At 32.3% G+C, this 18,419-nt stretch overlaps 1 protein-coding gene and 1 pseudogene across 1 annotated transcript; one reads left to right on the top strand and one right to left on the bottom strand.

Annotated features, from left to right (window-relative positions):
* Nucleotides 1-7,209: 7,209 nt before the first annotated feature.
* LOC130966778 (uncharacterized) lies at nucleotides 7,210-8,013 on the bottom strand. The gene is made up of 2 exons (XM_057891602.1): nucleotides 7,883-8,013; nucleotides 7,210-7,716 (listed from the first exon to the last, which is right to left on the bottom strand). The coding sequence occupies exons 1-2, from the start codon at nucleotides 7,889-7,891 to the stop codon at nucleotides 7,210-7,212; spliced, it is 516 nt and encodes a 171-aa protein (XP_057747585.1). The 5' UTR covers nucleotides 7,892-8,013.
* A 1,317-nt stretch (nucleotides 8,014-9,330) lies between these two features.
* On the top strand, nucleotides 9,331-14,655 carry LOC130966776 (tubulin alpha-5 chain-like; annotated as a pseudogene).
* Nucleotides 14,656-18,419: the final 3,764 nt, after the last annotated feature.

The following is an 18,419-nucleotide window of genomic DNA, read 5'->3' as shown; positions in this document are numbered from 1 at the left end:
AAAAACCCTAACCCTAAAACCCTGACCCAGTACCCGTTTTCCCTTCCTGAATCAGCAGCAGCAGCTGCTGCCCTCTAACCTAAACAGTAAACACACACACACGATCGCAGCCTTCCCCAATTCAACCAGCAGCAACAGCTGCGAAAATGGAAGAAAGAAAGAAATAGAGAGGGAAGGGAGAAACGGATCCGTGGAGGAGAAGAAGGGGAATAGGGGAGGAAAGAGATTGCGCCACGCGCTGGGCTTCTCCGCCATCGCGCCCCGCCGTGACCCACACCTCGTCGTCGCTCGCGCCGCTAACTAGCTCGCCGCCGCCTCTGTTTGTCACACCATCACTCCTAGCCGCGCCGTCGCCGAGGAGTCGTCGCTGTCGAGGGAGCCCAGAGGAGAGAAACTGCGCGATAGTGAGGGAGGAGAACGCGGGCCAGTGACACGAGGAGCACGACCCGTTGTGCCGCCGTGTGCTAACGTCGTCGTCCTCACCGTGCCGCCATCACCCTTGCCACCGAGACAGTCACCGTCATTTATGGTAGAGCAGAGAGGGAGAGCTCAGGAACAGAGCAGATGCGAGAGATCTGGGGCTGAGCTGGGAGTCCAGCCACCGCGCCCGGCCATGCTTGCGTCGCCGGTGCCGCCTCCGTTGGAACTGTCGTGCTGCACGAAGCTAACGCTTCCTCCACCAGAAAGCCGCCATTAGAACCATTACTGATTCGGTGAGCCTTTCCCTGTTTTTGGTTCTGTCACAGCCATTCCTGGAGGAGAAATCAGTCGTGCCGCCGTGCCTGGCCGCCGGAAAACGCCATTACCGTCACCGAAAAACACTGCTGGTAAGGTCTTGTTAATGGATTCTGTTTCTTTTGAATTTCAAGAATACCAAAGTCACGGCTTGTTGCTGCAGTGGTCATCTGAGTCACGTGGAGGGAGGAAGAGCCGTTGGGTGTCGCCGCACCTTGCCTCCGCCGCCAAAAATAGCCGTTGAGTCCTCGGTATCGGGTCGTGTATCCATGCTTGCTTTTCGTGATTGGAGTTCGCAGCTGCCTTGTTTTGTCATTTCAGTAAGTATGTATGTTTTGGAAGCCCTACGTTAGTGTCCCGTATTGTATTAAAGCCTTTACGGTATTAATGTTCTTAGAGTATAGTAACTGAGGTTGCTTGTTGTAATTTAGAGCTGTTTATGCTGCTGCGAAAATGTGTGGGGCTGTGCTTAGGAACTGCCGTTGGTTTTGAGTCGAGGCGAATGGATTTCTGAGAGGCGTTTGGAGTATAGTTTCAATTTGTCGAGGTAGGGGCGCTTTCCAAAAACTATGTTTTATGTATTGGAATTATTACATATGGATACTGACGTGAGATATTGTGTATTTGGTGATTGTATCTGCCTTATGTATTATTTGATTGACTCGAATGATTATGGATGTTGGTTTGGCTAAATTGTTGTGTGGCTTTGTGAAATGTAATGTTTTGAAGTTGATTCTTTAGAGATTTGAAATCTGAGTTTAATCCACTAAGGATTGATTTGATTTGAGTTAATTTTGAAATAGTATCCTTGAGATACGCCACTGAGGCGATTGTTGGATTTAGTATGCTTTGAATTGATTTTTGGTTTTGTGTTGTTGAAAAGGAATGCGGAACGGTTTAGTTGGGACCCGAATCGGGTGGCAAAAGTCCAAGTTTTAGGGGAGGTGCTGCCGAAATTTCTATAAAATCCGAGTCTTTATTGAAATATTGTCTGGAAGAATTTTGAGTTAAAGACTTCAACTATTTTATTTGAATTATCAAGAAAAGGATGATTCGTGCTTTTGAAATGAGTAATTAAAGCGGAAATTGTGATTTAGTCTTGCTTCTTAAGAAAGACCTTGTATCTCTTTCAGGAGAAGGTTATTTAGATAAAACTTGTGTTTTAAAGCCGTTTGAATGTGAAAAGGGTTTATGCCTCTGAATTTGAATTGGGGGTTTCAATTAAAGAAGTTTCAATGACTTTGGAAGAACTTGAATGTCTCTTGACATGTTTCATTTTGAAATGTTTTTAGAAAGGTTTTAAGTACTCTTTGAATTTTGAATTCTTGCAAGACTAAAACAATTTTGAACAGTTGAAACGTTCTAGAATTTATCATGGGGGTTGAAGTTGGTTTTGCCTAAGTAAAGGAAACGGCTTTGAAAGAAATAAGTGATTACGTGACTCGGTTTGGCTTAGATCCTATTTTATTACTCAAAACGGAAAGCCAAGGTTTTAATGATTTTAAATGAATTTGGCGAGCTGAGTTTTATTATTCTCCCCTAAAGACTTGGGACTCTGCCGAGAAGCTTTTGTTATAAAATCCCATTGTTGGATGGGTGGTTTTGAGTACTTTGAAATAAATCCTTAACTTGCCATGGTTTTGGAAGTTTTGGAAAGAGAATGCCGAGAGTGGCTTTGTTTTAAAAAGGGAACTCACTTTAAGTAAATTTGGCTTATGAGCCTGAGATGATTTAAGAAATGAGATCTTTAAAGCCAAGGCTGAAAAGAGTTGAAATTTGATTTCAGAGTGAAATGGCTTGAGAAAAGTAATTTATGACTTAAATTCCGGTTTTATGAATTTAATGATGTTGAACGGTGGAAGTGCTATTTTGTTATGGGCCGGAATGGCTGTGTATGATTATGAATATTGGCTGGTTTTGGATTGAACCGTGAGCCGGAGTGGCTGTGTATGATATTGATTTATGGCTGATTGCCGAATGAGTTATGGGCCGTATGGCTGACTATGAATTTTGAATTTAAGCCGGATGGCTGAGATGGATGTTGATCCATGGCTGGGACTGAATGAATATATGTTTGAGATACCTGGGTAGTAGCAAGGGTTGTGGTTCGTCCCACTTGCTCCAGGTCAGAGACTGTGACGCCTGGGTAGTAGCGGTAGTAGTGGTGATTCCACTCGCTCCAGGTTGAGCTTTTAAACACCCGCCTGGGTAGTGGCCGCAGTAGTGGTTATTCCACTGGCTCTGGGTTGAGCGGGTAGTAGCAATGGGGTTGTAGCTCAAACCTACTTGCTCTGCGATGGGTGTTTCTGTCCATGGTTAGCTACCAGGACATGTCGGGTTGGCTATATAACCGACAGATGATATCATCAGCCACTAGGGACAGACATGCATCATATGCATCTATGTGACATTGTTTGGGTGTGCATATTGTACTTGGTTTGCCTTTGTGATTAACTGCTAATTGTTCTACTTGCAATAAGTGTTTGTTTGTGCTTGCATCTTCCTAATTGTGATTGCTACTGAGACTCTGTTGGACTGTGGTGATTTGTTGATGGTTGGATTGTTTGGGCCTAGGGCCGTAGATGGAATGAGTTGAACTGATGGTTGATTTCGGTTTTGTGTTTCTGGTTTGGAATAAAATATGAAAGGCTATTTTGGTTCGGCATAGATAAACCGTTTTGAAAGGCTTTTGAGTTTTTGAGAATTGAATGGTTCCTCTTTCGGAAAAGGATTTCAGGTTTTTCTTTTATTGTAAACTGTTGTTTTTGAAAAGAGGCATAAGTCGGTTATTAATCATTGGTACGGTTTATTTTCACGTATCCTATTACAGTAATTCCCAAAAACCCTCTACTGAGAACCCTTTCGAGGATGATGTTCTCACCCCCCTACATTTTTTCCTTTTCAGGATATGGGTGCAGAAGTCTCGAAGAATATAGTTAGTTGTGCTTGAAATGTTATGTATTGCTTTAGATTATTATTTATTGTACCCCCGCTTCTATCTTGAGATATTCTGTAAGAGGGATAGAAATTGTATTGGATACTGCTTGTGATATTATTTATAAATATATGTATCTATATGGATGTATCCTTTATGAGTTTTTGTAAGTTGTATGGTATGTATGGATGTACGTTGTATAGCAAAAGTATTTTTAGGAGCGGTTTTGCGGTTAAAAGTTTTAAACAGGTTCATATTTTAGTAATAAATAGTATAAGTGTCGTCGTAATGTCCGAGCTATCAGAGTCGCGCAGTCGGAAGCGTGAGTTTTGGTAGTTAGGGTGTTACAAACTCTTTATAAATTTCGATTCAGTATAATATTAATATAATATAAACAACAGTTCAACCAATTCAATTGACTAAAGAATAAAAAACAAGTCCGAAAAAAAGAATATATTCGCAAGAAAAAAATTACATAAACACTCTTATTTTTCATGTACAAAAAATTAAATCGAAATAACTAAGGAAAAAAAGAATTTTTGCAAGTTAAAAAAAATTTTTACTGGTGAGCCACGACAATTGCACCTATCAAAGCAGCTAAGAGAATTATTGAAATTAGTTCAGCTAGAAGAAAAAAAATTTGTTGATAAATGAACTCTAATTTGTTGACAAGTACTTATTAAATCTTTTGATTTGGTCTTGTAGTAAATAAGTCTGTACCATGATGTATCTGAAATATTAGTTATTAGTGAAACAAAAATATTTGTACAAACCATCAAAGTAATTTCACCCCCAATGTAAAAAGATAAAAATCTTGGTGATATTCTGAACCATTCATGAACATCACATCAAAGAGGATTAAAACGTTTATACCTCCCACGTAAATAAGTAGTTGTGCGGCAGCTACAAAATGGGAGTTTGATAAAATATAAAAATAAAGATATTTAAACAAGAACTAGTCCCAATGAAAAAGCAGAAAAAATGGGGTTGGTAAAAAATACTACTCCTAAACTTACTAATACAAGACATGATCCCAAAAAGACTAAAAAAAATCATGTAGTGGTTCAGGTAAATTCATTATATATTAAATAAGAGATAAATGCATCGAAATTTCATGACCTTTTTTATATGACCAGAAAAATCTTTTATCTACGAGATTTCTCTCCACATTGAATTTCATCAAATTCTAACAAATCGGAATAGGTACAAGTTAAATTATGGGATTTTTGTTATTTCATTCGTTATACGAAAGAGTAAGTCGAGAAACTATATAATATATAAGTATAACTAAATATAAGTCTAACTATATAGATATATAGTTATAGAATAATTATAGAACAGATATCTAAATGAAATAGATAGAATAAAAGAATATTTTAATAATAATAAATTTATTTTGAAAATATGGAATAATTTTTTTTCTATTTAATCTTATTATTTTTTAAATTTATATTATTCTATTTCATATCTATTTATATATATATGATATATGAAACAGAATAATGTGAAATCTAATATGATTTATATTTATATATTAATATTGAATTCTTATAAATAAATAAAACAATTTTATTATATCCTATTATTTTTTATTGATACATCCCGAATCAAGCGAGAGAATATAAAATAAGAAGACACCATATCCAATTCAAAACCTTAAGATAATAAATTAATGGATCTCTTATTTTATAAACTCCTCGCTCTTTCTTGCTTTCTTTGTATGAAACTAACTTCATACACTCCTCACACTTACAACATTAAATAACTACTATATCATTAACATAAGCCATTAAATAAATAGAAGATTTTGAAGTTAATTTTACAAATAATGATGTGTCTGACTTTGTGCAATCTAACCCAAACTGTTTGTGTATTTTTGAGAGTGAAATACCAAGCACCCCGTGCTTGTTTAAGACCATAAAAGCTCTATAAGTTTACAAACCAGTTTCGGATTAGAGCTCTCATAGCCTTGTGCATGTAAACTTGTTCATGTAAAATGTTATTCAAAAAGGCATTATTAAAATCAAATTGGCGTAGCACCCAACCTTGACTTATAGCAATCATTAGAACCACTCTAATTATAGAGGGACGAATCATAGGACTGAACACTTATTCATAGTCCACACCCTCTATTTGGTGAAATTCCTTAGCTACAAAGCGAGCCTTGTATCTTAAAATTTCTTCTTTTGGGTTTTTCTTAATTGCATAAATCCACTTGCATCCAATAATTGTGGCTATTGATGGTGGTTCAACAAGGCTCCATGTATTGCATTTTAAGAGTGCTTAATATTCTAAATCTATTGATGACTTCTAATGATTGGAGTTGAGGGCTTGGGTTACATTTTTAGGAACCTGTAATGTTAAATTAATAGTGTTAGAAGTAAGAAAAATCTTGGTTTTAAACTTCCTATTTTGGATCGTCACCATTGTATATGTATTAGTTGTAGTGGGTGGGCAGGGTGGTAAAGTAATTTCTAAGCCAGAACTAGAAATTTGATTAAGTGGAAGAGATGTAATTTGTTCAGCATGGGAAGTTTGATTTAAGTGGAAGAGATGTAATTTGTTCACCATTGTATATGTATTAGTATTGCTTGCAACAACATTTAGGGAGGTTTGATTTATGTTGTTTGAGGAAGACCTGCACTGTTCACTTGTAACACTATTAATAGAGACATTAGAATGTCAGTAATAGGCAGATTATCATTAAGATCACCAAGAACTTGATAATGAATGTGAGTAGGAGTTAGAGGTAGATTATTTGATACAACACCAATAGAAAGAGAAATAGAGTTTGAATCAGAATTACATTTAATAGCAGAAGCAGTAGTAAACATATCATGATATGGGAAAGTTGTTTCATCAAAAATCACACTTTTACATAGGTAAACTTTACCATCCTGATTCATACATTTATAACCATGGTGCTGTGAATCATAGCCTAAAAATAAGCATTTTTGAGACTTATTGTCTAATTTATGCTTATTATAGGGCCTAAGAAAGGGAAAACAGCAGCAATCAAAAACACTCATCATAGTTTAATTTGGTTTCTTACCATATAACTTTTAGAAAGGTGATAGAAAATTCAACACAACAGTAGGTAATCTATTAAGAAGAAATACAGCAGTTGTAAAGGCATATTCTCAAAACTGCATGGAAAGTGATGCTGTGGCTAACAATGATATACCCATCTTAGTTATTGTTCCATGTCTTCTCTCAACCATACCTTGTTGTTGGTGAGTATAGGGGCATGAAAGTCTACGTTAAATGCCACTGCTGTTAAGAAAATCCAAGACAGCTTTGGAGAGAAACTCCTTCCCATGATCAGTTTGAATAGCCTTTAATTTTTGTCCACTTTGAGTTTACATAAAAGATTTATAATATAGGATACATGATAAAGATTGAGATTCATTGGTTTATAGATAAATGCATGTGTATCGATCGAGTACATGCATCAACAAAACTAATGTAGTATTTATATCCATTTCGAGAATTAATTGGAGCTGACCCTTATATATCAATGAAAACAAGCTCAAGAGGATTTAAATAATTGAATTAGAATAATGAAAAGGTAAGGCATGTAATTTTCCCATTGAACATAATTCACAAATATTATTAACAGATTTCATGGATGAACTTTTAATATTACATTGATGTAAAACTCTCTGAACATTTTGCATAGTAGTGTGACCAAGTCTCTTGTGCCACAATTCTAAGTCACTATATCTATTACATGCAGTAGCCAAAGTTCTCTTTATTGATGAATCTTGATTCAAAAAGGTTCCATTACAACCAGAACTGCTATTATATGAACTAGAAGATACTAAACTAAAGTCATAATTGCCATTAGTATTCAAGAAAGGAACATTATTATAGCGAAAACTATTATTATATGATCTGAAAGGTGCTGAATTGAGGCTAATATTGTCGTTAGTGTACAGACAAGCAGGAATTCTTGGTATGGAAGAAATAGATTTGGGGACAAACAGATCATCAAAGACATATATGCCACCTTTAGTAAAATCTTGAAGGAAAAGCTCCTGAGATTTCTAATAACAGATATTACAGTGTTTAGGCCAAAATTCAAAGTAACAGTGATTATTTTCAGCAAATTTTGAGTAATTGAAGGCACATATAATAAATTCATCAATCGAAAGTAATTATTCCTATTTCTATTATATAAAAGAGAAGAACCATAGTTGTGAATTTTAATACCTGCACCATTATCTAAAAAGTATGGTATAGGAGCTGCATCTGAGGAAGAAGCTGTGGTCGATCAAAGCGGTGAAAGCAATTCCAAGCTCCATGTCCACCTCTTCCACAGATTGAATTTTGAAGAAACATACATATTCAATCAAGGGAAAGTGTAATAATTAAATAATATATAATTAAATAATTAAATAATTTATAAAATAAAGGATAAATTTTATAAGTAAATAATATATAAAGGATTAAATTGTAGTTAAAATTAAATAAAAATTATTTAGCAATTATTAAAAAATTTAAAAGAATTTATTTTATTATTGGACTATTTAATGGTCCAAACGTACTCGGATCATCAAATTCTATGCATATTATGGAGCCCTTTTAAAGATTATAAAGCCTCGTCAAAAATTTTAAAAGATCACCACAAGTGATCCACAACCATCTACATAGTTTCTAAAGTTTATGCTATTCCTGGTAAAGCATCTTACCGCTCAAAATATCACTACCATTACATCCTATATGTAAATAATACCATAATGAAGAAAAAAAATATGTATTAGAAAAAAAATAGTGGTATAACTTTGTTTAGGTTAACATACATAAATTTTTATTTTGAGCATATAACTTTGTGTAGGTTAATAAATACATACATTTCAATTTTGAGTATATATATATATTCCAGCAAAATGTAATAATATAAGAAAAAGGTTTGAGAATAGAAAAGAATAAGAGAGATTTTGAGAAGAATTAAAGGAGATAGATAATTTTATTGAAAAAAATTTTTAAGAAGAAAAGATAATAATGTTTTGTTTGTCAATTATATTTCTAAAATTAGTAGTATCAAAAAATATTTCAAATTTAATATTATGAAAAAAAAATAAAAAAAATTATATAAGGATTAGTTTGACTAATTTTTAAAATTTGAGGGATAAAAATGACTTACGTATGGACTTTTAAGGACTATTTTGACTATAAAAATCTTTTTTATATATCAAGTGACACGTGGCATGTCACGTGTATGCCACGTGTCACTGACCTGCCACGTGGCGTGTCACGTGTCGCTGATCTGCTACGTGGCGTGCCACGTGTCGCTGACCTGCTACGTGGCGTTGACCTGCCACATGGCACGTCCAATTGACAGAAGGACTAATTTGACTTATTTTTTATTTTTTAGGGACTAATTTTATTAAAAAAATCATTCGGAGACGAAAATGAAGATCGCGTAATCTTTCGGGGACGAATTTGGGTATTAACCCTAATTTTAATCTATAAATGATATATTTATTTTTATTTGTTCGAATAAAGGAGTTAATCATGTCTTGTTTTGTTCGATTCGTTAATGTATGATAAGATATTTAAAATCTATATTGAGTTAAGTAATTATTAGCTTTTTTCATTGTTTCATTTATCTCACTTTACGCAAAGATGTGGATCCTTGCTGACCAGTGACCACACAAATGCAGAAGCGTATAGATGTCAAATTGTCAATGTATGTATGCATGCAGCTCCCAACAAAATTCCTATGACGCAGTAAAACCCAAATTAACATTTAAAGGCAAATTCTTATATACATCACAGTTATTTAAAAGAAGAGAGAAATATAATAGAAAAAGAAAATTACAAATGATTGGTTATAAATAATGTTATGAAAGGATTTTTTATTCTATGGAGGAGAATAGAATATCTAAAATTTAAAATGTTTATTAATTAATTTCTATTATTATGAAAAATAAAAATTTTAATTTAGTTTAATGACAAGTAATTATAATATATGTTGTGTGTGTATATGTTTGTGTGTTTGTTTATGTGGTTTAGACTCTAGTAGTAACTTTAATTTCCAAAGAAAAGGGACGGAGCACAAGGTGGCTGTGATGGAGAAATAATAATAATAATAATAATAATAATAAATAATGAGTAAATCAATATGAAATAAAAGTTTAAAATGTTGAACAAAAAGATAAAATTAGTTTTATATTTACGAAATATAATCTCAATACGATAAACTATTGGATGTTACATTTTATTTATACGTAAATTTGTCAATATTTAAATTTTTATTAGTTGAAATATTTTTTTTATAAGTATATTTTTTATTTATTTATAAATAATTTATTAGTATTTTGAATTTTTAGATACAAATAATTGTGTATTCATAAATAAATAAAGAATTTAGCTATTCTTTAAAAGTAAATTTTAATAATAAAATAATTTTTAATTTTTTATATATTTAATACATCAAAATTGTAATAATAATAAAAAATAACTTAATTACATTTTATCTAGACAAAAAAGAGCTTAATTTCTTACTATCAAATATGTGGCATGCTCTTTATCGTGTTCTATAAAGTATCCATACTTTGTGGGAATGGATTCTGTCAATTGTTAAAAAAAATTTGAGAGTATAAAGTGTGATATTTTATCTTTCATTGCTCTCTATCTCTCTCGTATTTATTCTTAGTCCCACTTGTAAAATTAATGGTAAAAGATCACACTTTACTCTCTCGATTATTTAAAAAAATTGAGAGAATCCATTCCCATACTTTGTTAAGTTGATGCGTCTCCACGTCGAACATATTATTTTTCATTCGAGAAGTGTGTCTTTTGTATTTGACTACGTTTTTATAAAAAGTAAAAAAAATTTTACAAACACTTAGATATATCTAAATAGATTATATGTTAACGTATTCAATTTTATTTTCTTAACTTATATTCTTGAAATGAATTTAAAAATAATATATATTATTATTTATTAAAACAAAAAAATTATTTAAATTTTATTTGATTAAAAAAGATATTAAAATACTTAAAAACATTACTTTGTATTTTAATATTAATAGAATATTAAAATATTATTATAATTTATTTTAAATGCTTCGTATTTCTTGTCTTACCAAAAATTAAAATCAATGTATTTACATGACCTATAACTTGTGTTCTATATCCATGTCAACATTCATATTTTATACATTTATATAACTATATGTGAGATAAATTTTAAAGTAGTCCCTAAAATTATATTCGAATTTCGTAGTGGTCCTTCAAATTAATAATTACTCATATTCATTCTTTGCATTTAGGGACTTAAAGTCATCCTTCAAGCAATTTTCATCAACAAGTATTATCGAAAAATCGATGTAGACTCATTTCTGACACGTTGGCAAAATAACAACTAACTGATGTGGAGGACAAAATTTTTCTATAGCAATTTAGTCTCTACCAATTTTAAGAACCCTAATTTCCAAATTTGCTTTAAACCTTCTCTTCTTAGCTGTTCTTCATTAGGAGAAAGAATAACGACAATAACGAAACCTTTCTCTATCAATGGCATCAAGTCTGATGGTATGATGCCTAGGTAACTAACAAACTAACTAGGTTTCAATTTCAGTTTCTATTCCAATGTCACTTTTCGATTCATCAATTCTTCGATCTGATTTCTGTAATTGCCGGTGACACTTCCTTTGGAATGGTGCACGATGCATTCAACACTTTTTTCAGTGAGACAAGATCCGACAAGCACATTCCTCATGCTGTCTTTGTTGACCTAGAGCCAACCGTCATCGACGAGGTCAGAGTTGGCACCTACTGACAGCTCTTCCTCCCAGAGCAGCTTATATCTGGCAAGGAGGACGCCACAAACAACTAGATTTTTTATTTTATTAAATAAAATAAATATAATATTTATCAAAATAAATATTTTTACGAGTATTTACCGATTTAAATTTTCTTGCCATATCTCGTTTACACTGTAAACGAGATGATTTTTCACGTATCTCGTTTACAGTGTAAACGAGATATGGCAAGTCAGCCTGACACGTGTATATCTCGTTTACACTGTAAACGAGATATATATATATATATATAAGACAAATATTCAGCATCTATAAAAGGATGTGTAACCCTTGGTATTCTTCACACATTTCATATCCTTTCTCTGTCTCATTTTTCTCTCAAAAACAAAGCTGAATGGCTAGTAACAATCCATTCATAATTGTGCTTCTTTATCCCAATTGTCATATGAGAAATGGCGACAATGGGGTGATATTTGAGTGTCAGGATCCGATATTATTTCGCACTCAGCGTGTGGAGACGTTGTCAGATTTGAAGAGTTTGATATTGAGCAAGCTCAGTGGGACACAAGCGAGGGTCGTCTTGGTATCGAAGGTGTGGTGCACAGTGATCTGACAACCGGGCTCAAACCTCTGGTGCCATCTATCGTACCACTTCTTCAGCTTGAGCGGCCACTATACATCCTCACCTTGACCAGTGGTAGTCAGGTACCTGTCAATGAAAATGGTGTGTTAAATACTTCCTTACGTCATAATAACTGAACTCTTTTAACAGATAAGTAAGTCGAAATATAACATCAATCTCACCTATCAAGATTTACCGGAGTGCCTGGTACCTGCTGCTCTCCATTGAACTACCATTTCACCCGATCAACGTGGTGAAATCGGACGATATTGAAGCACAATAGGGGGACGGCTGACAACCATATCTTCCACTCCTCCTCCTCACGAAACCAGGGCGGACACAAAGCCTGCATGGCGAGGTCATCGTAGATTCTCCATGCAAAATGAAGAAAGAAAGTTTTCAACATAACACAAACACAATTATTATACGAAATCTATCTAATTATCCATATAACAAGCATACTAAAGCATATGATATCTATCTAATTATCCAAAATAAAACATAAGTATTTTACAACTAACCTCGTCGAATCATAGCTGGTCAATTGAAACCCTCCAACGCAGCCTCATGTTGATCCATGCTCTGCTGCGGCAATCCAACCAACCTAACACATCGCAGGAGAGCATATACGGTTCGTTAAGTAATGCATACCAAAAGAATTGACAAAATTATTTAACTTAAATACATAAAAATACATTTCTCACCTTGCAGTCAGAGGATACTAGTAGACGCCTCTATCTGGTGGACACCACTGAGAAAATATTTAATAGAACCAAGACATCAACAGCAGAGTGCAGCCAGTGATATCCGTGATGCCCCACTGAGCCGCCAAAGAAAGGGACTGATACGTCCAGGTCAACACAGCTGATCCCCAGGAAAATGCTCTACACTCATCAAAGTCCCAGAGCAACGATAGCCAATGAAGGTGCACCAGATTGTTGGACTTGTCGGTCATCAGATACCCTCCAATCAGTAACATGATATAACACTTGGCGTACTGTCGGAGGGTCTCGGGATCGTCTGTCTGGGGCATCTGGCGGACACGATCCCATAGCCACACAAGCTTCAGCATGAAGGACTCCTTCCTCTGCGCCGCTTGCTGTGCTGCCACGGGAGGCCTGGCACCGAGGAGTTGCTCCACCAACGCCCACGTCTCCGTATGGTACCACCTACCGAAGTCATGGAGGAACCCCCGTCGGGGTTACCGTGTGCGTGTAGGCCTAGGTGGTACGCCACGTCCTGCAGGGTGATAGTGACCTCACCCCACGGGAGATGAAATGCATGTGTCTCTGGACGCCATCGCTCCACCAGTGCCGAAATCAGGGAATTGTGAAAAGTAAAATCCCTGAGGGGCACGGCGTCGCCGAATCTGGCCTCAGCCAGATACAAGACGATGGCGTCCGATGGAGGTAAAGTATGGCTCACTCGTCGGGGCAGTAGGAAGCGAGGCCTCTGAAGAATGAAAAACAAAAATATTTTAGCCTTAAGAATACAATATTTCAGCTTTCTAGTCTACACATGTCTCTATATTATATATTCGATAATTGGCGAATCCTAACTATAGCGTTATAAATACTAAGAACATAGCACAAGAATAATAGAGTTTCAAACTAATAATGATTATGTCATACCAACCTAGCACAAGCGGATAGAGTTCTAAATTGAGACTACAGACCTAACTCTTAAGTCATATACCAACGTTCCAGATCTTCATGACTACCCTAATAATGGCAACATCATTAAATTTAACAACCATAATGAAACTAACCTCAAAGTCGGCCGTCCCAGCGTAATGTGTCATCTCATTTAGCCTGTTGATGTCCCCATCATTCCCTGCTTGGCGCGCCATCACCGCTTCGGTCAAAGGTATAGTCAGAAAGGGTTAAAAGAGGGGAGAAAGATGTTGATAAAGTCAAACTGGGGCCCGGAACTAACCTGTAAACGACTTATATATATAGGCGCGTACGGGCCATATCTCGTTTACACTGTAAACGAGATATGGCAAGGAAATTTAAATCGGTAAATTCTCGTAAAAATATTTATTTTGGTTAATATTATATTTATTTTATTTATTAAAATAAAAAATCCCAAACAACTTCGCCAAGGGACACTACATCGTCAGCAAAGAGATCGTCGACCTCTGCCTTGATCATGTTCGCAAGCTCGCCAACAACTGCACCAGCCTCCAGGGCTTCCTCATTTTCAACACCATCGGTTGCGATACTGGCTCTGATTTCAGTTCCTTCCTCCTTGAGCGCCTCTCCATCGATTACGGCAAGAAGTCCAAGCTCGACTTCACCATCTATCCTTCCCATCAGGTATAACTTGAAGATTTATTGTTCAAGAATTTATCTCACGTGTTCTATTCCTTAATCGCTACTTTAGGATTTGCTTTACCTGAAATTAACAGTGTTATTTTCCTCCTTTCTAATTTCTGATTTCAGGTTTGGACGACTGTTATAGAACCATACAACAGTGTTCTTTCCAGTCATGCTCTCCTTAAGCACACTGATGTCGCTGTGCTCTTAGACAATGAAGCCATCTGTGATATTTGCAGGAGTGCCCTTGATATTTCAGAACAAAGTCATTAAAGAGTAACAAGAAAAAGAAAAGGTCTCTGTTTGTATTTTGGGAGGAAGAGAAAATGTTGAATTAAGAAAGAGTTAATATACTTACGCAATTGAAACGACGTTGTCTGGTATGATTTAGGCGCCAAACTAAATACTACGTCGTTTAGGCTTGCCAGTGTGTCGGAAGCTTGTCTATATCAGTTTTTCGATAGCATTTTATTGATAGAAATTGTTTGAAGGACAACTCTAAATTTTATAGTATAACTTTAAGAATGAATATAGATAACTATTAATTTAAAAGGCCACTATGAAATTTAAATATAACTTGATGGACCACTTTAAAATTTAATTCGATTATGTGTCACTTTTGTTGTTTTTATAGAATAAAAAACCACATATATATAAGAAATTGTATTTTTTTTCATTGACCATTTGCAATGAAAAATAAAAATGATTACTGATTGAGTCCATTACGAGGGAAACCTTAATTATTGTTCCTAACAAATCATTTTTGGGAGATGTTAATTCACTCCTAATTAATTGATGATAATGCCATTTTTCTAATTATATATATTTTTAAAATTATTCATAAATTTTATGGATATATATGATCAAAAAAAAATATAAGAAAATATCAATATGACAAATAAGGAAGATTAAGAATAGCTTTAGAAGATAAACAAATATAATTAAAAAAGAATGACGTTATTAATTTAAGAGTGACATTATTATTATTTTTTTAGTATACTTTTGATTAAATTAATTATTTATTGAATAACAAAAAATCGGTTTCCAATGATCGATTCTTTTTAAAATTTTAACCTTTTTACGTGAGATATGTCTCTGATATGTCTTCAATTCTACCATAAGGACTTGCGAGCGTCATTTAACTGCTACTAAACTTTTATTTTTAAGATTTCTGCCATAATTTTTAAGTGTTTTTATGTTATGTTATCTTATCAATAAATGTTTTAAAATATTTTCCTGATAAGTTTTGAAAATCTGCTATTACTTCCTTTGTACTTTGCTTGAGAGTATGTTTGGATGAATATTCTTAAATTTCAGTGTATTTTAAATATAAGAGAATTCAAATACTGTAATGTAATCAAACTATTTTTAAGTTTAAAATTTTTTATTTAGTTGAAAAAATTGTTAGTTGTATTATTAAAATGGGTTAACCACCAAAAATGCCCCAAATTATTCAAACGCTGACAAAAATACACCTGAATTTTATTATCAACAAAAATGCTTTTAAATAATTTAAAAACGCAACAAAAATGTCTAACAGTAAATATATATTTTCAAAAAATACCTTAGAGATTGAATTTTGATGTAATTTTTTGTAAATATTATTAAAAGATGAGATATTATTATTATTAAAGTTTGGTAATTTTTTACTAAGTATATATTTTTTTGTGATTTTTTAAAAGTATTATGGGTTGTTAACAAAAAATTATAAAAAATTATATACTTAACGAAAAATTACCAAAATTTAAGGATAATAATATCTCATTTTTCTAATCATTCTTGAAAAAATTGTATCAAAATTCACTCTCTAATGTATTTTTTGAGAAATACATATTTAATGTTAAATAATCTTGCAAAAAAAAAACTAACATTAAATATGTATTTCTCAAAAAATATATTAGAGATTGAATTTTGATGCGATTTTTTGCAAACATAATTAAAAAAATGAGATATTATTATTATTATTAAAATTTGGTGATTTTTCGTTAAGTATATACTTATTTTTGTGATTTTTTAAATGTATTATTGTTTGTTAACAAAAAAATTATAAAAAAATATATACTTAACAAAAAATTACCAAATTTTAAGAATAATAATATCTCATTTTTATAATCATGCTTGCAAAAAATTACATGAAAATTCAATTTCTAAGGCATTTTTTGAAAATATATATTTACTGTTGGGTATTTTTATTGTGTTTTTAAATTATTTGAAGGCATTTTTGTCGATAATAAATTCGGGGGTATTTTTATCAGCGTCTGAATAATTTGGGAGCATTTTTAGTGGTTAACCCTATTAAAATATTTTATTTAAAAAAGAAAGTTAATTACCTTTATTCATGAAATATATAGTTGATTTTATTATTTGTTAATTTCAAGTGTTAATTAATGCATATAAATATAGTTTAAAGTGAGGTAAAGAGAGAAGAAAATTGAAATTCTTTTTCTTTTGAGAAAAATAAAATTTCTCATTTTATATAGCTAAAATCTTGGGCAAAACACTAAAATAAGCCAATGGGAAGAAATTTTTACGTAAATCCGCCAAACCAAAATTTAGTTCATGAATCAACCAATGTATGGTTATATGTAGTTCGAATCAATTAGATTCGAACTCAATCTACACATAATTCGAATCATATTGCTTCGAATTATACACAAAACTCACACACACTAATTCGAATCAACTTGATTCGAATTACACACATAAAATAATTCGAATCAAGTTGATTCGAATTACACCCTGATTTATTAAAAAAATTAATAATTTATTAAAAAATTTATTAAAAAATAATAATTTAAAATTAAAAAATATATATTTTATTTCATGCATTAAAAAAAATCTAATAAAATATTTAATTACAAGACTTTTTTTAAATATTAATGAGCTATCAATTCAAATTTCATAAAAAACTCTTTTGTCCATTTTTAATAGCTCATGAATATTTTTTAATAAATTTTTTTAAATTATATGGTGAGATATTACATGATTCGAATTACACATGGGAAGTTCAATCAGTCTGATTCGAATTATACGGTGAGCAATTCGAATTCTATACAATACTCTTCTGCCCATTCTTGATAGCTCATGAATATTTTTTAATAAATTTATTTTAATTATATAAACCACAAAAAAATAATGCAAAATAATTTAAAAAATGACTTAAAAAATATTAGGAATACTATAAAAATTTGTAATGTTCTAATGATTTAGGTAAATACATGCATGTACACAAATTTTAAATAAAATACTCTAGATAGTCAATAATAATTTAAAAATTAAAGAAAATATTTTATTCCATCCAAAATAATTAAAAAATATATTTTATTCTATACAAAATAATTTTAAAAAATCGCTTAAAAATGTTACGAGTACTATAAAAGTTTGTAATATTCTAGTGATTTAGGTAAATACATGATAAAATATATTTTCTTTAATTTCTAAATTATTAATGTCCTAAGTCATTGCAAATTTTTATAGTACTCCTAACATCTTTTAAGCCATTTTTAAATTATTTTGCATAGAATAAAATATTTTTGTGGTATAATTAAAATAAATTTATTAAAAAGTATTCATGAGCTATCAAGAATGGACAGAAGAGTATTGTATAGAATTCGAATTGCTCACCATATAATTCGAATCAGAGTGATTGAACTTTCCATGCGTAATTCGAATCATGTAATATCTCACCATATAATTTAAAAAATTTATTAAAAAATATTCATGAGCTATTAAAAATGGACAAAAGAGTATTGTATGGAATTTGAATTGATAGCTCATTAATATTTAAAAAAAGTCTCGTAATTAAATATTTTGTTAGATTTTTTTTAATACATGAAATAAAATATATATTTTTTTAATTTTAAATTATTATTTTTTAATAAATTTTTTAATAAATTATTAATTTTTTTAATAAATCAGGGTGTAATTCGAATTAACTTGATTCGAATTATTGTATGTGTGTAATTCGAATCAAGTTGATTCGAATTAGTGTGTGTGTGAGTTTTGTGTATAATTCGAAGCAATATGATTCGAATTAT

The sequence above is a fragment of the Arachis stenosperma genome, chromosome 3, assembly GCF_014773155.1.
Source record: "Arachis stenosperma cultivar V10309 chromosome 3, arast.V10309.gnm1.PFL2, whole genome shotgun sequence".
Classification (NCBI taxonomy): Eukaryota; Viridiplantae; Streptophyta; class Magnoliopsida; order Fabales; family Fabaceae; genus Arachis; species Arachis stenosperma.
The sequence above is the reverse complement of the archived record's forward strand: the minus strand, read 5'-3'. Positions and strand labels throughout refer to the sequence as shown.